The following is a 16,654-nucleotide window of genomic DNA, read 5'->3' on the forward strand; positions in this document are numbered from 1 at the left end:
CTCAGCTAGCACAGCACAGCGAACTCTTCCAGAACGTCTTGGATGCGGTCGTTGCTGCCAGATTAATGTTAACTGTGTTCTTGTCTTATGTTGCAAACCTTAAACTGGAGTGCTGTTGCAAATTGCTCAACTTTAACTCATTCAAAACTACACTGAACAAAAATATAAACGCAACATGTAAAGTGTTGGTTCCATGTTTCTTGAGCTGAAATGAAAGATCCCAGAAATGTTCATATATGCACAAAAAACCTTATTTCTCTCAAATGTTGTGCGCAAATTTGTTAACATCCTTGTCAGTGAGCATTTCTCCTTTGCCAAGATAATCCATCCACCTGACAGGTATGGAATATCAAGAAGCTGATTATTGAACAGCATGATCATTACACAGGTGCACCTTGTGCTGGGGACAATAAAAGAACACTCTAAAATGTGCAGTTTTGTCACACAACACAATGCCACAGTTGTCGCAAGTTTTGAGGGAGCGTGCATTTGACATGCTGACTGCAGGGAATGTCTACCAGAGCTGTTGCCAGGTAATTTAATGTTAATTTATCTTCCTTAAGCCGCCTCTAACGGCATCTTAGAGAATTTGTCAGTACGTCCAATTGGCCTCACAACCGCAGACCACATGTATGTTGTCGTGTGGACTAGCGGTTTGGTGATGTCAACGTGGGGTTATGATACGGGCAGGCATAAGCTACGGACCTCAAACACAATTGTATTTAATTGATGTCATATTGAATACACAGAGATACCGTGACAAGATCTTGAGGCCCATTGTTGTCCCATTCATCCGCCACCATCACCTCGTATTTCAGCATGGTAATGCACGGCCCCATGTTGGATCTGTACACAATTCCTGGAAGCTGAAAATGTCCCAGTTCTTCCTTGGCCTGAATACTCACCAGACATAATCAACAATTGAGCATGTTTGGGATGCTCTGGATCGACATGTATGACAGCGTGTTCCAGTTCCTGCCAATATCCAGCAACTTTGCACAGCCATTGAAGAGGAGTGGGACAACATTCCACAGGCCATAATCAACAGGCTGATCAATATGTTAAAGAGATGTGTCGCACTGCAAGAGGCAAATGGTGGTCACACCAGATACTGACTGGTTTTCTGATCCATCCCTCTAGCTTTTTTTATGGTATCTGTGACCAACAGATGTACTGTATATCTGTATTCCCAGTCATGTGAAATCCATAGATTAGAGCCTAATGATTTTATTTCAATTCACTGATGTATCAGATCTCAGGATAAGACAAAGGAAAACAGAAAACAACAATGTAAAAAAACATCAAGGGACATCAAGGACAACTTCAAGCGGGGGGGAAAGTTTGCGGGACTCACGAGTTGACAGCCATACCCTCTGCCCGGGACAATATCAGGGAGCCATGGTTCGGTGGCGGTCTGCTTGTCGTCGATACCTGGAGGTGGTCTTGAGAAGAGTCTACCGGGCTCTCTTCCAGGTACGGCAACAGCGGCGGACAAACATCTGGGCCGAGGGTTTGCCGACCTCTTCCTCTTGCTCTGGGAAGAGACGGGGCTTATTCCCCAGGGAACACTCGAAAGGCGAGAGCCCAGTGGCAGAGCAGTGGAGGGTGTGGAGGGTGAATTCAACCCACACGAGTTGCTGGCTACAGGTGATGGGGTTTGGCGGAGACAAGGCAGTGAAGAGTCGTCTCCAGTTCTTGATTGGCTCGCTCTGACTGGCCGTTGGACTGCGGGTGGAAACCGGAGGACAGGCTGGCCGACGACCCAATGAGCGTGCAGAACGCTTTCCAGAACCAGGACGAGAACTGAGGGCCCCCACCGGAGACCATGTCCACCTGGAGTCCATGGATACAGAAGACGTGCTGAACCATGAGCTGGGGCAATCTCTTTGGCAGAGGGTAGCTTGAGGAGAGGAAGGAAGTTGGTGGCTTTGGAAAACCGGTCCACTACTGTCATGATGGTGGTGTTGCCATCAGATGGGGGAAGACCTGTGACGAGGTCCAGGGATATTTGAGACCAGGGACAGTGAAGGGACAGAAAGTGGTTGAAGAAAACCACCCAGAGCTTGCCGAGGAGTCTTGTTCTGCGCACAGACCGTGCAGGCGGCAACGAACGCAGAGACGTCCGGGATCATGGAAGGCCACCAAAAGTGTTGCCACACAAAGGCCAGGGTCCGACGGGAACCCGGGTGGCAGGCAAGCCTGGAGGAGTGGGCCCACTCCAGGACCGAGGAGTGGACAGCGTCAGGCACAAACATCCGGTTATCTGCCCCCCCCCGGGGTTCGTTTGGGAACGCTGTGCCTCACGGACCTGCTTCCCTATTTTCCAGCCGAGTACCGCCGCCAGACACGAGGTGGAAGGATGGTCTCAGGGTCCGAGGGTGTATAGGCCTGACAGCGTATCCAGCTTGATGTTCTTGGATCCTGGTCAGTAGGAGAGTGAGATGTTTAACCGGGTGGAAAGCAGGGACCACCCAGCTTGCCTGGAATTGAGACGCATGGCGTTGCGGAGACATTCCAGGTTGTTGTTGTCCGTCCACACAATGAACAGATGTTCCGCACCCTCCAACCAGTGTTTCTACCCCTCCAACGCCAGGGATGTAACTTCAGATCCAGGGCAGAATGCTGGGACAGGACAGCCCCACTCCGACATCCGAAGCATCGGCCTCCACTGCGAACTGACGGGATGGGTCAGGATGAACCAATATGGATCAGTGGTGAAGCGATGCTTGAATTCCCAGCTGGGGACCAAGTGAATGGAACCTTGGGAGAGGTGAGTGCAGACAGGGGGGAAGCCAGTCATAGGGTCGATCCCGCAGTCATAGGGTCGGTGCGGAGGAAGGGAAGTGGCCCAGGCCTTACTGAAAACCTCCCGGAGGTCCTGGTGCTCGGGATATGCAGGAATGGTGGAGAGGTCCGGGGCAACTTCCGAGCCCACCGGAAGACGCCCCGGGCAGGCTGCGCTGACTTCAGACAATGGGTGTGGCAGAACGGGCTCCAGCCCATAATGGCACCAGCAGTCCAGTCTATGATGGGATTGTGTCTTTGGAGCCAAGAGAATCCCAATACCACAGGAACCTGAGTAGACTGAATCAGCATAAATTGGATTGCCTCGCTGTGGTTCCCTGACACTCTTAGGTTGATGGGTGTGGTATTGTGAGTGACCCGGCATATAGAGCGCACGTCCAGTGTTCTAACGTCCATGGGAAGGGAGAGGGGCTGAGTGGGGATACCCAGCTCGGCCGCCAGGTTAGCGTCCATAAAACTCTCATCGGCCCCAGAGTTGATGAGTACCCAAAGAGATTTCGACTGGTTCCCCCACAGCAGGATGGTATGGAAAGGGGTGTGAGTAAGGGGAAATGAAAAGTTACCCGTATGGCCCACCAGAGTACTCACCCCTTCTTGATGAGCCTGGGATTTTAATGGGCAGGTAGCTACGAAATGTCCCGTAGCTCCACAATATAGACAGCTTTGAATGTGGAGTCGGCATAAGCGCTCAGCCGCAGTCAATCTAGCCCTGCCCAGGTGCCTGGACTCCGAAGGAGCCCTCGGCAGCCCTCGGTGATTCCAGAGAGAACTCGGGTGACGTCGGGTTCACTCGGACATGTAGACTTCGGGGGTCTCCGGGATTCTTCAGAGGCGAGGTGGGAATCAAAGGCGAACGAGGGCGACAGGGCACAGATTCCCTCTCCCTCCTACTTTCTCGAAGCCTCCCATCGATTTAGGTATAAGTACACTGGGGAGAATTTGGAAGATCGGCGACACTTGGAGGGCGGTGAAGACAAGCACAAAGACATGTGAAACAAATCAGGGTGTGACAATACGAACTGGAACAGTAAAATCTTTGAAATTGTTGTATGTTGCATTTATATTTATTTTCAGTATAAATAAAACTGTCAGCCTGTGCTGATGTTTGAACTAATCTTTTACACCTCCATATAGTGTAGTGTATAAATAAGGAATCTACAGTTGATGTATTATAAATGTTTTATTAATTGGAAAGGTGTTCTGTATCTATATGTCAAACTTTCAAAGATTGATCATATTGCTATGGATTTCCAAATGTAGGACTTGGTGCTGAAGCAGTTGCACATGGCCCATAGACAGAAAGCTGACTAGTGAGTAAGTCAAATGCATTTTCAGAGGTGTTACAGTAGCTTGGTGCCTTATGTTCTGTTCTTGATTGACCTTTGCCTAATTTATGAAAGGATATTATTACTTTTGAGTTGAACCTAAACCCCTTTCTCCCCTACCTATTGCTCCATGCAATCATTAAACTACACACACACACACACACACACACACACACACACACACACACACACACACACACACACACACACACACACACACACACACACACACACACACACACACACACACACACACACACACACACACACACACACACACACACACCACAGGGACCGATCTGCCTCGAAGGATGACAAAGAGACAATATTGGATCTTTTCAATCAGTTGTTGGCTTGCTGACAGGGTTCCATAGAGAGGCAATCTCATACATCGTAGCCCTCCTCTAACATGTAAAGGGAAAGTGAATGCCGCTGTGTTCGGCTCTTTTCGCTAATCAAATTGATTCAGTCCCCTCCAGTGCTAGCTCCGTCAACAGGACCATGCTGATGCTTGAAGAGTAATGGCCTCCCGCCTTAATGTGTTTTTACAGGCAGTCTCCGAGAGGTTGTCTCAACACTTTATTCCTTTCTTTGGAGTGTATTGGAATCCTTTACATGAAGAGCTGGTTTATTAAAGAACAGTTTCTGGCAGAGGTCTGTTCAAAAGGGACTTTTTCACTTTGGGTTGTTGTTTCTGTTGACCTGCAAACATTTTAGACACTACTAGTTAGGAACTTCTCTGACAACCTTTTACCAGTTACACTCTGACTGCACTATCATCTATAAAGCTGTCTTGCATCATGCTACTTTTTTCCCCCACTGTATCTGACAGCTGTATCCATGGCAACTAGCAGTACTTAGGTTGTGCACAGGAGTTTTTTTATGGCCGTGTTTGAGAGGTAAACTACACTGTAACTGAAAACTCTAATTTATACAGTATTGTGGGGTATTATCAACTGTAAAATACTCAAACATTTTACTTACTTCAAATTATGGTGCATTGTGGGAAAATGTTGTGGACGAGGAAAGAATTGCTGTATTTAGAATGGTACTGTTCCTAGAATACTAGAGCCGGGACGATACAAGTATCACAATACTAGTTAGTATCGTGGCAAGGAAACAAAACACGATGCGGATTTAACTTCTTTAGGAAAACAGCCCAAATGTTGGAAACGAACATTATGTTGTCATTCAGAGTCACTTGTATCTATTTTCCAAGCTATAGCACCCAATATTTTACTTACTTTTTAAAGGACCAAAAAGTTTGGTCTGCTTCATGTTTTCACTTTTGGTTACCGTATTTTTGGAATGCCAAAAACCTTTTGGGGTGCATAGAATTTTTGTTAATGGTGCATTAACATATTTTGAGGCGTGCCTTGTAGGAGGCTATATTTGTTGCACCAATGAGTGAGAATGCTGTACAAATTTAACTCCTATGTGGTTATAGTACCCCATCAATTTAAAATGTATAGGGGACAGATTGCAGTGGCAGCAAGTGTTTTGCCATGTCCGTTTGGTCTGTTTTGCCCTGTAGTTGCCAGTTTGAAAGCCGTTATTGAGGCCTCTAGAAGGGCAAGTGATATAAAACACCAAATATGCATAAATACATATTTTTTACAGTAAAATACTGTAAAATACAAACCCCTCCCCTCAATGAATTTCATTTATCCATTCATTCATTCTGATTACGGTAGCATTGACTTTTGTACAGTATAATACAGTCAATTCTGCAGTATTGTACTGTGTCATTACACAGTACTTGCTTTGATACCATATTTATATTACAGTAGGTGTACTGTAATATGAAATACATCGTTTTACTTGCCACTGAACTGCCTGTCAGTTACTGTCAAATTCACAGCAACCCCTTTACAGTGTAAAAGTTGGTTATAGATGGTCTCTGAACCCACTACCCTTCTGGGTTAGGAATCCTGTGTTGAGGAGCAGCTGCCCCAGAATACCTCTGATACCCGGTTCTATCATCCTGACAGAGAGTAAGTCACATCCCTGTGGGAGCCTGACCTATGGAAACACCTATGGAGACAGCACCTTGTCCCAGTGTTTTTTGTGTCTGTGTCTGGTTTGAGATGACTCCTCTCTATTTTTATGTCCCTTCGGGCCTTATCTAGGAACTGCTGAAAGACCTCTTACTTACACCATTCCTTAACACATGACAATCTACATGACTTATTACTGATCCGACTCTCATCTTCATCCCCCATAATGAATGTTTAATGTTGATGAATACATCTAATGCCCAGGGGTATCTGTGCTCTCCAGTCAGGTCTGATCCGGATGTCTGATGATGAGTACTTCATCGCCCCCTTGCCCCAGCACCTAGCTGCAGAGCACAACTACAGCTCCCCGAGTGGACACCACCCACACGTTGTCTACAAACGCTCGGCTGAACACAAAGTCCATGGTGGCCAGGGATCTATCCACAACTCGCAACCTGACAACCCATATCTACAGCACCATCACCAGCATCACCACGACTACCAGCACGGGAAGCTGCAGAGACAACACTTCTGTGGACGCCGCAAGCAATGTATGTAAGGGAACTTCCTTATTATTATGACTGCCTTTGATTGGTTCACGTGAGAAAAACACATTATAGTCAGGTGGGACTGTTTGTACAGGACAGGGATAGTAGAGATGGTAGAGCGACATGAATTGTAGTTTTATCACAGAAAAAGAACGATAACAGTGCAATAACAAATATAAAATAAGGTCAAAATGTTCCACTACTGATTGTTTATGATGTAATGTGTATAATGTACTTTGAAAGAAAAAGCGCTCAGATAGTGTAGGGTATAAAGTAGCTGGCCTTAATTGAAATGAATACACGCAAGCAGCTTGAGGAGAATGACTTTGAATATTTCCTGCTCTTTCAACGCTCTGCCGACCCCGTGCTCTTATCAGGGAAAGGTCCAGGAAAAAGGAGGAGCTGTCATTTGAGATCCTTTTTAAAGCATTTTCCCCCCTGTCTCCTCTTTCTCTCTCTTCATACCTCTATCCCTCCCTACCTGCCCTCTATCCCTCTACCATATCTCTGCAGACACTCCCAAGCCCCCTGCTGAGGATCGTCTCGTCATGCCTGATGAGTTTGAGCTCCCAGGCAGGGCGAAGCGATCACCCATCACATCGAACAAGGTGGGGGGCCTGAATGTGGAAACGCTGGTGGTGGCAGACAGGAAGATGCTGGAGAAACACGGCAGAGAGAACGTCACCACCTACGTCCTCACTGTTATGAACATGGTGAGCAGGGGAGGGACGCCAGTCAGTCAGTCAGTCAGTCAGTCAGTCATCAGTCTTGTAACATATCCCGAAGTAGGTTTTATCCTAAAGAAACACCCTGGCCTAATCCTTGACGAACAATGAACGTCATGATTTATGTATTTATTTCACGCAAAATGTTTAGCAACGATTCATTTGAACCGAAATGTTAATCTCAAACTGCCAACCTGGGTTTGTTTTGTTTCAGGTTTCCAGCCTTTTCAAAGACGGCACCATTGGAACTGATATCAACATTGTGGTGGTCAGCCTGCTTCTTCTAGAGCAAGACCCAGTGAGTCACATCGATCTGAGGGCCTGACAATAAAATCACCAGCCTCCCCAACGTCATGAATTCTCCAGTCTCCCCTTCTGATCTCTTCCTCTCTGTCTCCTCCTCAGCTCGGCCTGTCCATCAACCACCACGCCGACCAGTCTCTCAACAGTTTCTGCCAGTGGCAGTCGGGCCTGATCGGGAAGCGCCACGACCATGCCGTGCTCCTCACCGGCCTGGACATCTGCTCTTGGAAGAACGAGCCATGTGACACCCTGGGTAAGGTCTCAGGGGGGGGGGGGGGGGGGGGGGGGCTGAAGCAGGTCAGCCAGTGCCCCTAAGGTGACTGTTGGAGATTAGAGCCCTTAGTCATGGTGCTGCTGGAGGATTAGACAGCACCAGAGGTCATGGGGTCACTTCCAGGGTGGGCAGGATCCTACATGCTCTGCCTGGACTCCCTCCGGCAAGGGATTTCACCTACACTAAATACACCCTTGTCAAAACTCACAAACATACACTTACACAAGTATAGCCATGCATACATGCGCGTACGCACTAACACGCACATACATGCACACACCCTACACACATCTTACACCCATCCTGTTCTCTCCTTCTCTTCAATAGTGTGAACAATTGGCAGCCTTGTCAGATCAGTTAAAACTGAAGCATCAGCCAACTACAGTATAATTAATTACTCTCAATGGCCCTAAACCACAAGTATGCACTTTGGGACGTACAGTATGAGGAGCAAGCAAGGCCTTGATTTAAATATGCTCTTTGTAATACAACCCACCGCTGTCATGCTACAATACATAGCGTTCATGCTGTCCGTGGACCAATTAAACCGTAAAGACTGCATTTATTGCCATGTAACAGCAGTCTTGGCTCACTGATACATGCCTGTATCAAAAATAAGTTTGTCTTGTAACACTGCCTACGGCCTTCCTTCTCCCAGAAGAGTTATGTTGTCTGATGGTTTTTGTAGATAGACATAGTAGCTTTGTATGAATACATATTTGAGCCCGATATCTCCCTGACAAGACTCTTTAACTTTACACCTGTCCTCCTCTCCTTCTCCCTCTTCCTCTGCTTATCTCTGCAGGTTTTGCTCCTATAAGTGGAATGTGTAGTAAATACCGGAGCTGTACGATTAATGAAGACACAGGACTGGGCTTAGCTTTCACCATCGCTCATGAATCGGGCCACAAGTAAGTCCATCAATGCCCTTCACTATTAGCACTAGCCATTAGCTTTACCTTCACATGGAGCAGAATAGACCGCCATATATTTTAGGACAACGGGAGAACACCTAGTACCCGGTGATGAACTTGTTACTATATAACAGTGTATTCGTGCGACATTAGTCGTAACAAATGCAAAGCTTTGTTGTTATCGAAAGCCGTGCTTAGTAGCAATGTGATGGCTTCAATTTACAGTGCTACATCAAAGAAGGATGAGTCCATTTAAAGCAAAAAAATGCCGACCGAAACAATAGCATTACGCTAGCAAAGCATTTACTTTGCTCCATGACACTGTGTGAAACCATATAAAGTGCCACAAGCGATGGGTATGCTCTGTTTGTGTTTACACGTTTCCATCGAGATACGAGGCTGTTTATACTTGACATTTGAGATTTTAATTATTACGGTAAAGCCCTTTGTCTGCTTGGCACTCTCTCAACACAAACTGGAAAGAACCTGCTCCTTCGATACGCCGAGCTGGTAACATGTCAGAATTCCTGTCAATTTCAATGGCTTAATCACTTTGGTCAAATGAATAGGAATCATTCCCAGAATTTGCACATTGTTGAGATGAAAACCACTTCCAGGCCAAACACCATTAATCACTGACAAATTGAGGAGATGTCATTTCTAAATAGATGACGTCGTCTTTTACAGACTAGTGAACCTCAGCTATGTACTGTACTGTAGGAGGGTAGACCTAAGCATTTTTAATGCTATATCAACACATGCCTGTTTATAACACATATGTTTCTAAACCAAGCGTGAGGCTATGTTAGAAACGTGTGACCCATCACACTCCATGGAGCTTAACGAGTTTTATAGAACTAAAATGTTTTAAGGTTACTAGGGTAAGAGTTCCAACCTGACCAGTTGAGGTCTGACCTGAGGTTGGACATTAACAGTCTCTCTTTCTCTTTCTCTTTTTCTCTCTCTCTCTCTCTCTCTCTCTCTCTCTCTCTCTCTCTCTCTCTCTCTCTCTCTCTCTCTCTCTCTCTCTCTCTCTCTCTCTCTCTCTCTCTCTCTCTCTCTCTCTCTCTCTCTCTCTCTCGCTCTGTCTCTCTCTCTTTCTCATTCTTAATGATCTGTCTCTATGGCAGTTTTGGGATGATCCATGATGGAGAGGGGAATCCTTGTCGGAAAGCAGAAGGAAACATCATGTCTCCAACCCTGGCAGGAAACAACGGGGTCTTCTCCTGGTCTGCCTGCAGTCGCCAATACCTCAGCCGCTTCCTTGGGTAAGCCTTATAAATTGACCTCTGATATGGCTGCCATGCATGTAATGATGTAGTGTGGTTCTCATGCACCTGTTTGTGTTTATTAGTCTTTAATGATAGGTCCCTGTCCTGTTCAGTGTTTCTTGGTTTTACTCCACAGAACAGCTCAAGCATCGTGTCTGGTGGATGAGCCCAGGCAGATTGGGAGGTATAAATACCCAGAGAAGCTCCCAGGCCAGCTTTATGATGCTGACACACAGTGCAAGTGGCAGTTTGGCTCCAAGGCTAAACTGTGCAACCTGGACTTTGTCAAGGTACCTGACACTGAAAGGCACATTCGTTAGTGGGTTGCACGAAACTGTTTGACAAGTGTGCTACTGGGAAACATAGGTAGGGTTTAACCCAGTATTATCTAATTTGCATGATCTTTGTGGGACAAACCATTATATGTTCAAAACAGCCGTATTTAACCTCCAATTACAGTATTCAAAACGGGTCCAACAAACTTGAACACAATCCTTAGGGAATGGGCCTCTTTAACCTTCCACTATACTACATTCAACAAGACATGCATTGACATGCAAATCCAGCATGAATAAGGAACGGGTCAAGAAAAGGAGGTTGTGTGTGGGAAATCAACATCCACGCCAGTCCATCTGTAGGATTAGTGCTCATGGTATAGCCTGAGCCATTGTATAGCCCCCATACAACCTTTTGTGTTCTCCTGAACCCCAGCCTTAAGTTTGAACCCGTCTCCTGAACCTCGATGTAGGTGACTCTACATCTTAATTAACAAGGATTTGGGATGTTTGCCTCCCCGTGTTTCTTCCCCCTGTTGGGATTCTGCAGTCGTTTCGCACGGTGCAGAGGAGAGCTAATTAGCCGCGTGCTCTGCTCTTACGGCTGGCCGTGGCACACTAGCTCAGTCAGTCTGCTGCAGAGCTAGATTAGCACAGGGGGACCAGCTCTCTCACAACCCCGGTCTCGCTAGCTGTCTGCCAGATGCAATCGGGCGGCAAGCCAGCGTGGCACAGGTCCACTGCCTGGCTCCCAATGCCTCATCTCTCCATACTTACCGCTGCATTGTGGGAAGGAATAAAAGATACATGAATAGTGTGTTTCAGGGAATACAATGATTGGTTTTGACAGGTTTTTTGGAAATGGGGGGGTTATTGCTTGTAACCATGGCAGTGGGGTGTTTGTGTTGTAGTGGTGGTGTTCTGTTGAGGGGAGGCAGATGCTGGACTCACTGTTTGGTGTGTCTGGTCACTCGGCAGGACATCTGTAAGTCACTGTGGTGCCACAGGACAGGTCACCGGTGTGAGACCAAGTTCATGCCCGCTGCCGAGGGCACCAGCTGTGGGACTGACATGGTAAGTGTACCATCTGTTTCCATGGCAATGTTGCCCATCGTGAACGGGATGTAAGTAGACAGGGATTTACATCTAACAGTATCACTCAGTGTAACACACTTTCAAACACACAGACGTAAAAACACACAGGGGCGCTTACACAAATGCCCAAGGTACAAGCACAAAAGACAGGTTTACTCGCAAATCCACATATGCACACACCTGCAGGAGCGTTTTGTGCATTGTTAAATGTCCCATAAGAACACAAGGCTCCTATTATTTTTCCGCAGTGAAAGATGATAGTGGGAGAGAGAGAAAGGTGGTGATGTGTGTGAGTGTGTGGTTTGGCTCAGATAGGCCTAGGTCTCCAGGTGTGGTGCTGGGCATTCACCCAAACCAGGAACCTCAGCACTGGGGCAAGCCAAAGATCCTACCACCGATACTAACTCAACATTTTCATTTTTTCTCTCCACCCCGCCCTCATCTCTCTCTCTCTCTCGCTCTCTCTTTCTCTTTCTTGCTCTCTCTCTCAATCTCTCTCTCCTCTTTCAACAGTGGTGTCGGCGAGGCCAGTGTGTGAAGTATGGTGACCACGGTCCGAGAGCTGTCAACGGTCAGTGGTCAGGATGGTTTGAGTGGTCGGACTGTTCCAGGACCTGTGGGGGAGGGGTTATGTACAGGGAGCGATCCTGCAGCAGCCCCAGGTACAGTACTGTTAGCCATACTAGGGGGTCAGGTGGGGTCATAAGAGTTCACTGCTAATTTAGAATCTCACTCTGGGCTATTTTAATGCATAACCTACTGGGGGAGAGTGGGTTGAGTTGAGCTTTTTTATTTATTTAGTATCACTCTGTCACGGGAAATATAGTATTCTTTTTAACAAATATATTTCAGGATGTTGTGTATCCCTGGAAATAATCAGAATTCATGTAAAAATTACAGTTTTGAAACCCTAGCTTGTCCCAAAAAAGTGGTATCTTGGCAGAACTACAGCGTAAATTAAGCAGTGCACAAATTAACGTAGGCTAGGCCCTGTTGTTACCTCACATCCCAGTGATAATGCCTTGCATTACGCCTGTGATGAAAATAGAACGATTTGCTCAACTTTCCCTTGGCTCGACCATTGGCTCAACTTACCCCATTTTTACTATATTAGCCCACACAGCTACAAGGATGCACCTTCATGCTAGGTTTAAGACCTCATATTCACACTTATAGAGACCCCAACTGGTGTATAAAATAGTCTTAAATATATCTACTTGAAACGTCTAACACACTCAATTAATTTGACTTGGTGAAAATCAGATTTTTGGGACCTAGCTTGCTTACCACTTTTTCCATGACGCCATGAAATTATGTTTGGTCGAAATACTTGGTTGAATAATACATTTTGTGTACAAGGAAGGCTCAACTTACCCCTTTGGTACAACTTACCCCACTCTCTCCTACCATAACAAGCCTAGTTTTCCCCTTTGTGAACATGAAGAGCTCCACATACAGTGTGTCTGCTCGGTGCAACAGAACAGGGTTGGATTTGGACAGGTAAACAGGGCCTTCCTCCGAGTCAGCTCCCCCTGACTTACTAACTGAGCACCTGAGAGCGTGGCCTGCCTGGCTGCCTGCCTGCCAGTTGGCTGTCAGCCCATTAAACGCTATTATCTGTCAGTCTACAAACAGACAGCAGGCCAGATTAAAGGGTTCTCTCTCATGCCAGTTTAACCTGCTCAGCCCACAGCGCTACTCAATGCTCTGCCTCAAGCTACTCGCCCAATCTTCTGACTTCCCTGGGCAACACAAACCTATTCTTCTTCAATCATTCACAGCCGAGGCAGACACTGAACACACACACAAATGTAAATATAGAGACGTAGCACACAAATGCCCCGACGCTAGATACAATTCTCAGGTTCACATTAGTTTGTCAGTTAGATCTTCTGTGCGCTATATGTCTCTTTGCTAGATTGTTCTCATAATATGTCTGGTTGATGTCAGACTTTGTGTGCTTGTTGCATGGTACTCCCACTAGTAGTCAGATTGATGTGAAACCTCAAGCAGAGCCAGATTGCATCTGACCTTGGGCTTCTGGATTAATTTGAGATTACAAGTCCCCCTGAGGGCAGGTTTGGCTTCGGAGGGCTTGGCTGCTTCAGAAAAGGACAAGGAGCTGAAAGAAGGAGGGCCATTATTGATGGACAGGTGGCTTAGATATCTTAGCATCTGGCTTGTTCCCAGGTTTGTGTCTTGCAGGATGGGATGTGGTCATGCCTATTGGATAACATCCAGGCACTCAACCACTTTGATTGCGTCAAGGATAGACTTTCAACTCAAACCTTTCCAGTGTGTTGAGAACACTGATTTCTATGTTCCGTCGTTTTGAGGAATAAGACGATCTGTTACCCACACCAATTAGACGATGATCGAGAAATGTAATTTAACAAGACTATGATTTAGAAATGAAATGGCAGATATTATTTCCAGGACAGTTTAGTGTGTGCGTGTGTGTGTGTCTGATGGTGTAAGCCCAGGTGTTTCCTCCCAGCAGTTGCAGCAGGTTGATGAAGGACAACTCCTCTCAGCACAGGCAGGATAGAGTAACCTTCCCAGGCACAGGTGTCCCTATGCTGTCCCTGTGTGGAAACTTGTGGCTTGGGAAGTCCACCTTACCATCTTCACTTACGTATGTACGTGTCTCTTTTCGTTAATGGCGTAACGTCTCAACGGGTTTTACTGTTACCTCAAATAAATACATGCAGACAAAGCAACAAAAAAAATCAAAAAATCCCACATGCCTCAGCAGAGAATTGGAAACCACTTCTCCCTCTCCCCCAACATTCTGTCCAGTCAACAGGCTGTGTTGGAGGACTGGCGTTGGTGAGGTGCTGTCCTCTCTGCTGTACCTGATTGTTCAATTAATCCAGCCTGGACCAGCCTGGGAGAGAGAGAGAGCCAGAGGCAGACAGACCCTCATATGATGCACATTATATAGTCAGTGATTAGCATACATGGAGCTATAGAAGTATAATCCACTTTAAGAGTCATGCTGATTTTTTGGGGGGGGTGGGGGCAATAAAGAGGTATATTTAGTAAGAAGCAGACGCTAAATCTTGGTTGATGTTGCGAATTGGGAATCATGGCGAATCATGACCTAAAATTGTCACGAGTCAGTTTACCTACAGATCCTACAGGATCTTAATTTGATTACCCTGTTTCAGGAGAACCTTCCTGCAATGCAGGAAATGTAAAACTTGTATTGTATTTGATGTTTAAATTGTAATTTGTAATTTCCACTTAAAAACTACAGACTGGATTTTCCCTTACAAAAAATGCATCAACCCCTACACAAATGTCCATTAATTATAATCCACATAATAGTTTGTATGTCCTCTTGCTGAGGATTATTTTCCTGCTATAGCAAACTGGCTCAAATTAAGGTCCTACATCTGTACAGTATGGAGCAATGATATTTATGGCACTTTACTTCTTTGCTGACTACTTTCTGTGTTTCTGACAGTTTGTGGTCCATTACAATATTAGAATCATATATAACTCCCTCCTGAGCACAGTGTCTTCCATTTCACCATTGGACTGTTGGATCTGTTTGTCCCCTTAAATCACATTTTAGCTCTGATCCGTGAGAACAGGAGAGTGTATTTTAAGCAATCCGTCAGATTATTTTGGCAGCCCCCTCTTGGTATAATCTGTGGTTCTGAAGATGGATTACCCTCAATCTGCCCACTTGTTTTGGCTATCAGACTGTAACATCCCGTGTAGTTTACAGATTAGGGTCGAATATGTTCTCTCCTCAAAAACAACAGAACATATTATACAATGTATTATGCAATTATATTCAGTAAACATTATTTGCTTGAAGACAGTTTCAAAAGTTTCAAATCGATAGCTACATAACATACATACTTTTCAGGGGTTGTAAAATTAAAAATAATTGTAGCGAGGGAATTCCCTCTGAACACAGCAATCACCTGGCAGATTAAATACATTTACAGTCCTGATAAATATGGCAACATGGTGTTTGATGGTAAGACCCTTTATAAGTTGGTGTTTGATGGTAAGACCCTTTATAAGTTGGTGTTTGATGGTAAGACCCTTTATAAGTTGGTGTTTGATGGTAAGACCCTTTATAAGTTGAAGTTTGATGGTAAGACCCTTTATAAACTTGCATGGGATTGGAGATGATCAGATTGCCTGTTTCACGACAGCATCTGACAGGCTCTTAAAGATGCTTTACAAAGGTTAAAACACAGCAGTTATTGACAACGTGTGCAGCCTGTGATGCAATCAGATTGCAGAGCCCTGGGTTAATTGCAGCCTGGCATAGGGGAGGTCCAGAAGGCCCTGAGGGGAGAGGTCAGTAGGGCTCATTGGGGGCTCCGCACCGCACAGAGGGGAGTGTGATCCAGCAGGGTGGCCCAGGTCCCAGCGGGAATTTGATTCAGGTGGGAGTACTGATGCGGAGTGAGTCTGGAGGAAGCAGGGCAGCAAAGTAGGAGGTCCAGTGGTGGTTAGGGGTGGTCAGGAGCCTGAGAGAAATGACCCTGTGTCGTGGTGGTCGCTGTGTGAGGGACACGGAGGATGATGAGAGAAGGGAGGACAAGGAGGGGGAAGGGAGAGAGCAGGTGATGACTAGCCAGACAGGATGACCTCTAGTCCACTGAAGTTTGGACTCATTGCTGTCGCTGGGAGATTTAACATCCCTCTGGGATGCTGGAGGTATAGGATCTGTTGAGAGAGAAGAAAAGAAACGAAAAAGGGTATAACAAGAAGTTAAACTTGGCTGGTACCCCCTTAGGCATGTGAGTGAGTAGTCAGCTATCCAAAAAGTTTTTTTCAATCTACCGAGTAGGGGGTCAGATACTGTACTGCAGGGTCCCCCAACTGGCTGCCCGTGGGACGAATTTGGCCCGTGTGTGATTTTATTTGGCCACCCCAAGTTTTCTGGAAATGTCATATATATAAAAAATTGAATTGTTTAACATAAAAGACTATAAAAACACCAGCAAATCAGCTCCAAGTGATTTTTTTTTTAAAAATCTGTTCAAAAGTATTCCCATGCATAATAGAGAGATATATGTGATCTCATAAAAATGTAAGCAAGGATTGAAATGATTATGTTTTAGTCAAATATTATATTTGTTTGGGCTTCTTG

The 16,654-nt window shown here is 45.8% G+C and overlaps 1 protein-coding gene across 1 annotated transcript in view; it reads left to right on the top strand.

Annotated features, from left to right (window-relative positions):
* The window catches only part of LOC129834123 (A disintegrin and metalloproteinase with thrombospondin motifs 18-like), a 47,255-nt gene that overhangs the window by 9,925 nt on the left and 20,676 nt on the right, over positions 1–16,654 (top strand). Inside the window, exons 4-12 of the mRNA XM_055898872.1 lie at positions 6,411–6,678; positions 7,189–7,388; positions 7,615–7,698; positions 7,806–7,956; positions 8,783–8,888; positions 10,022–10,159; positions 10,299–10,452; positions 11,416–11,511; positions 12,046–12,194. Coding sequence (XP_055754847.1) covers positions 6,411–6,678; positions 7,189–7,388; positions 7,615–7,698; positions 7,806–7,956; positions 8,783–8,888; positions 10,022–10,159; positions 10,299–10,452; positions 11,416–11,511; positions 12,046–12,194 — 1,346 coding nt within the window. The remainder of the gene's footprint in view (positions 1–6,410; positions 6,679–7,188; positions 7,389–7,614; positions 7,699–7,805; positions 7,957–8,782; positions 8,889–10,021; positions 10,160–10,298; positions 10,453–11,415; positions 11,512–12,045; positions 12,195–16,654) is intronic.

The sequence above is a fragment of the Salvelinus fontinalis genome, chromosome 35 (assembly GCF_029448725.1).
Source record: "Salvelinus fontinalis isolate EN_2023a chromosome 35, ASM2944872v1, whole genome shotgun sequence".
NCBI classification, from domain to species: domain Eukaryota; kingdom Metazoa; phylum Chordata; class Actinopteri; order Salmoniformes; family Salmonidae; genus Salvelinus; species Salvelinus fontinalis.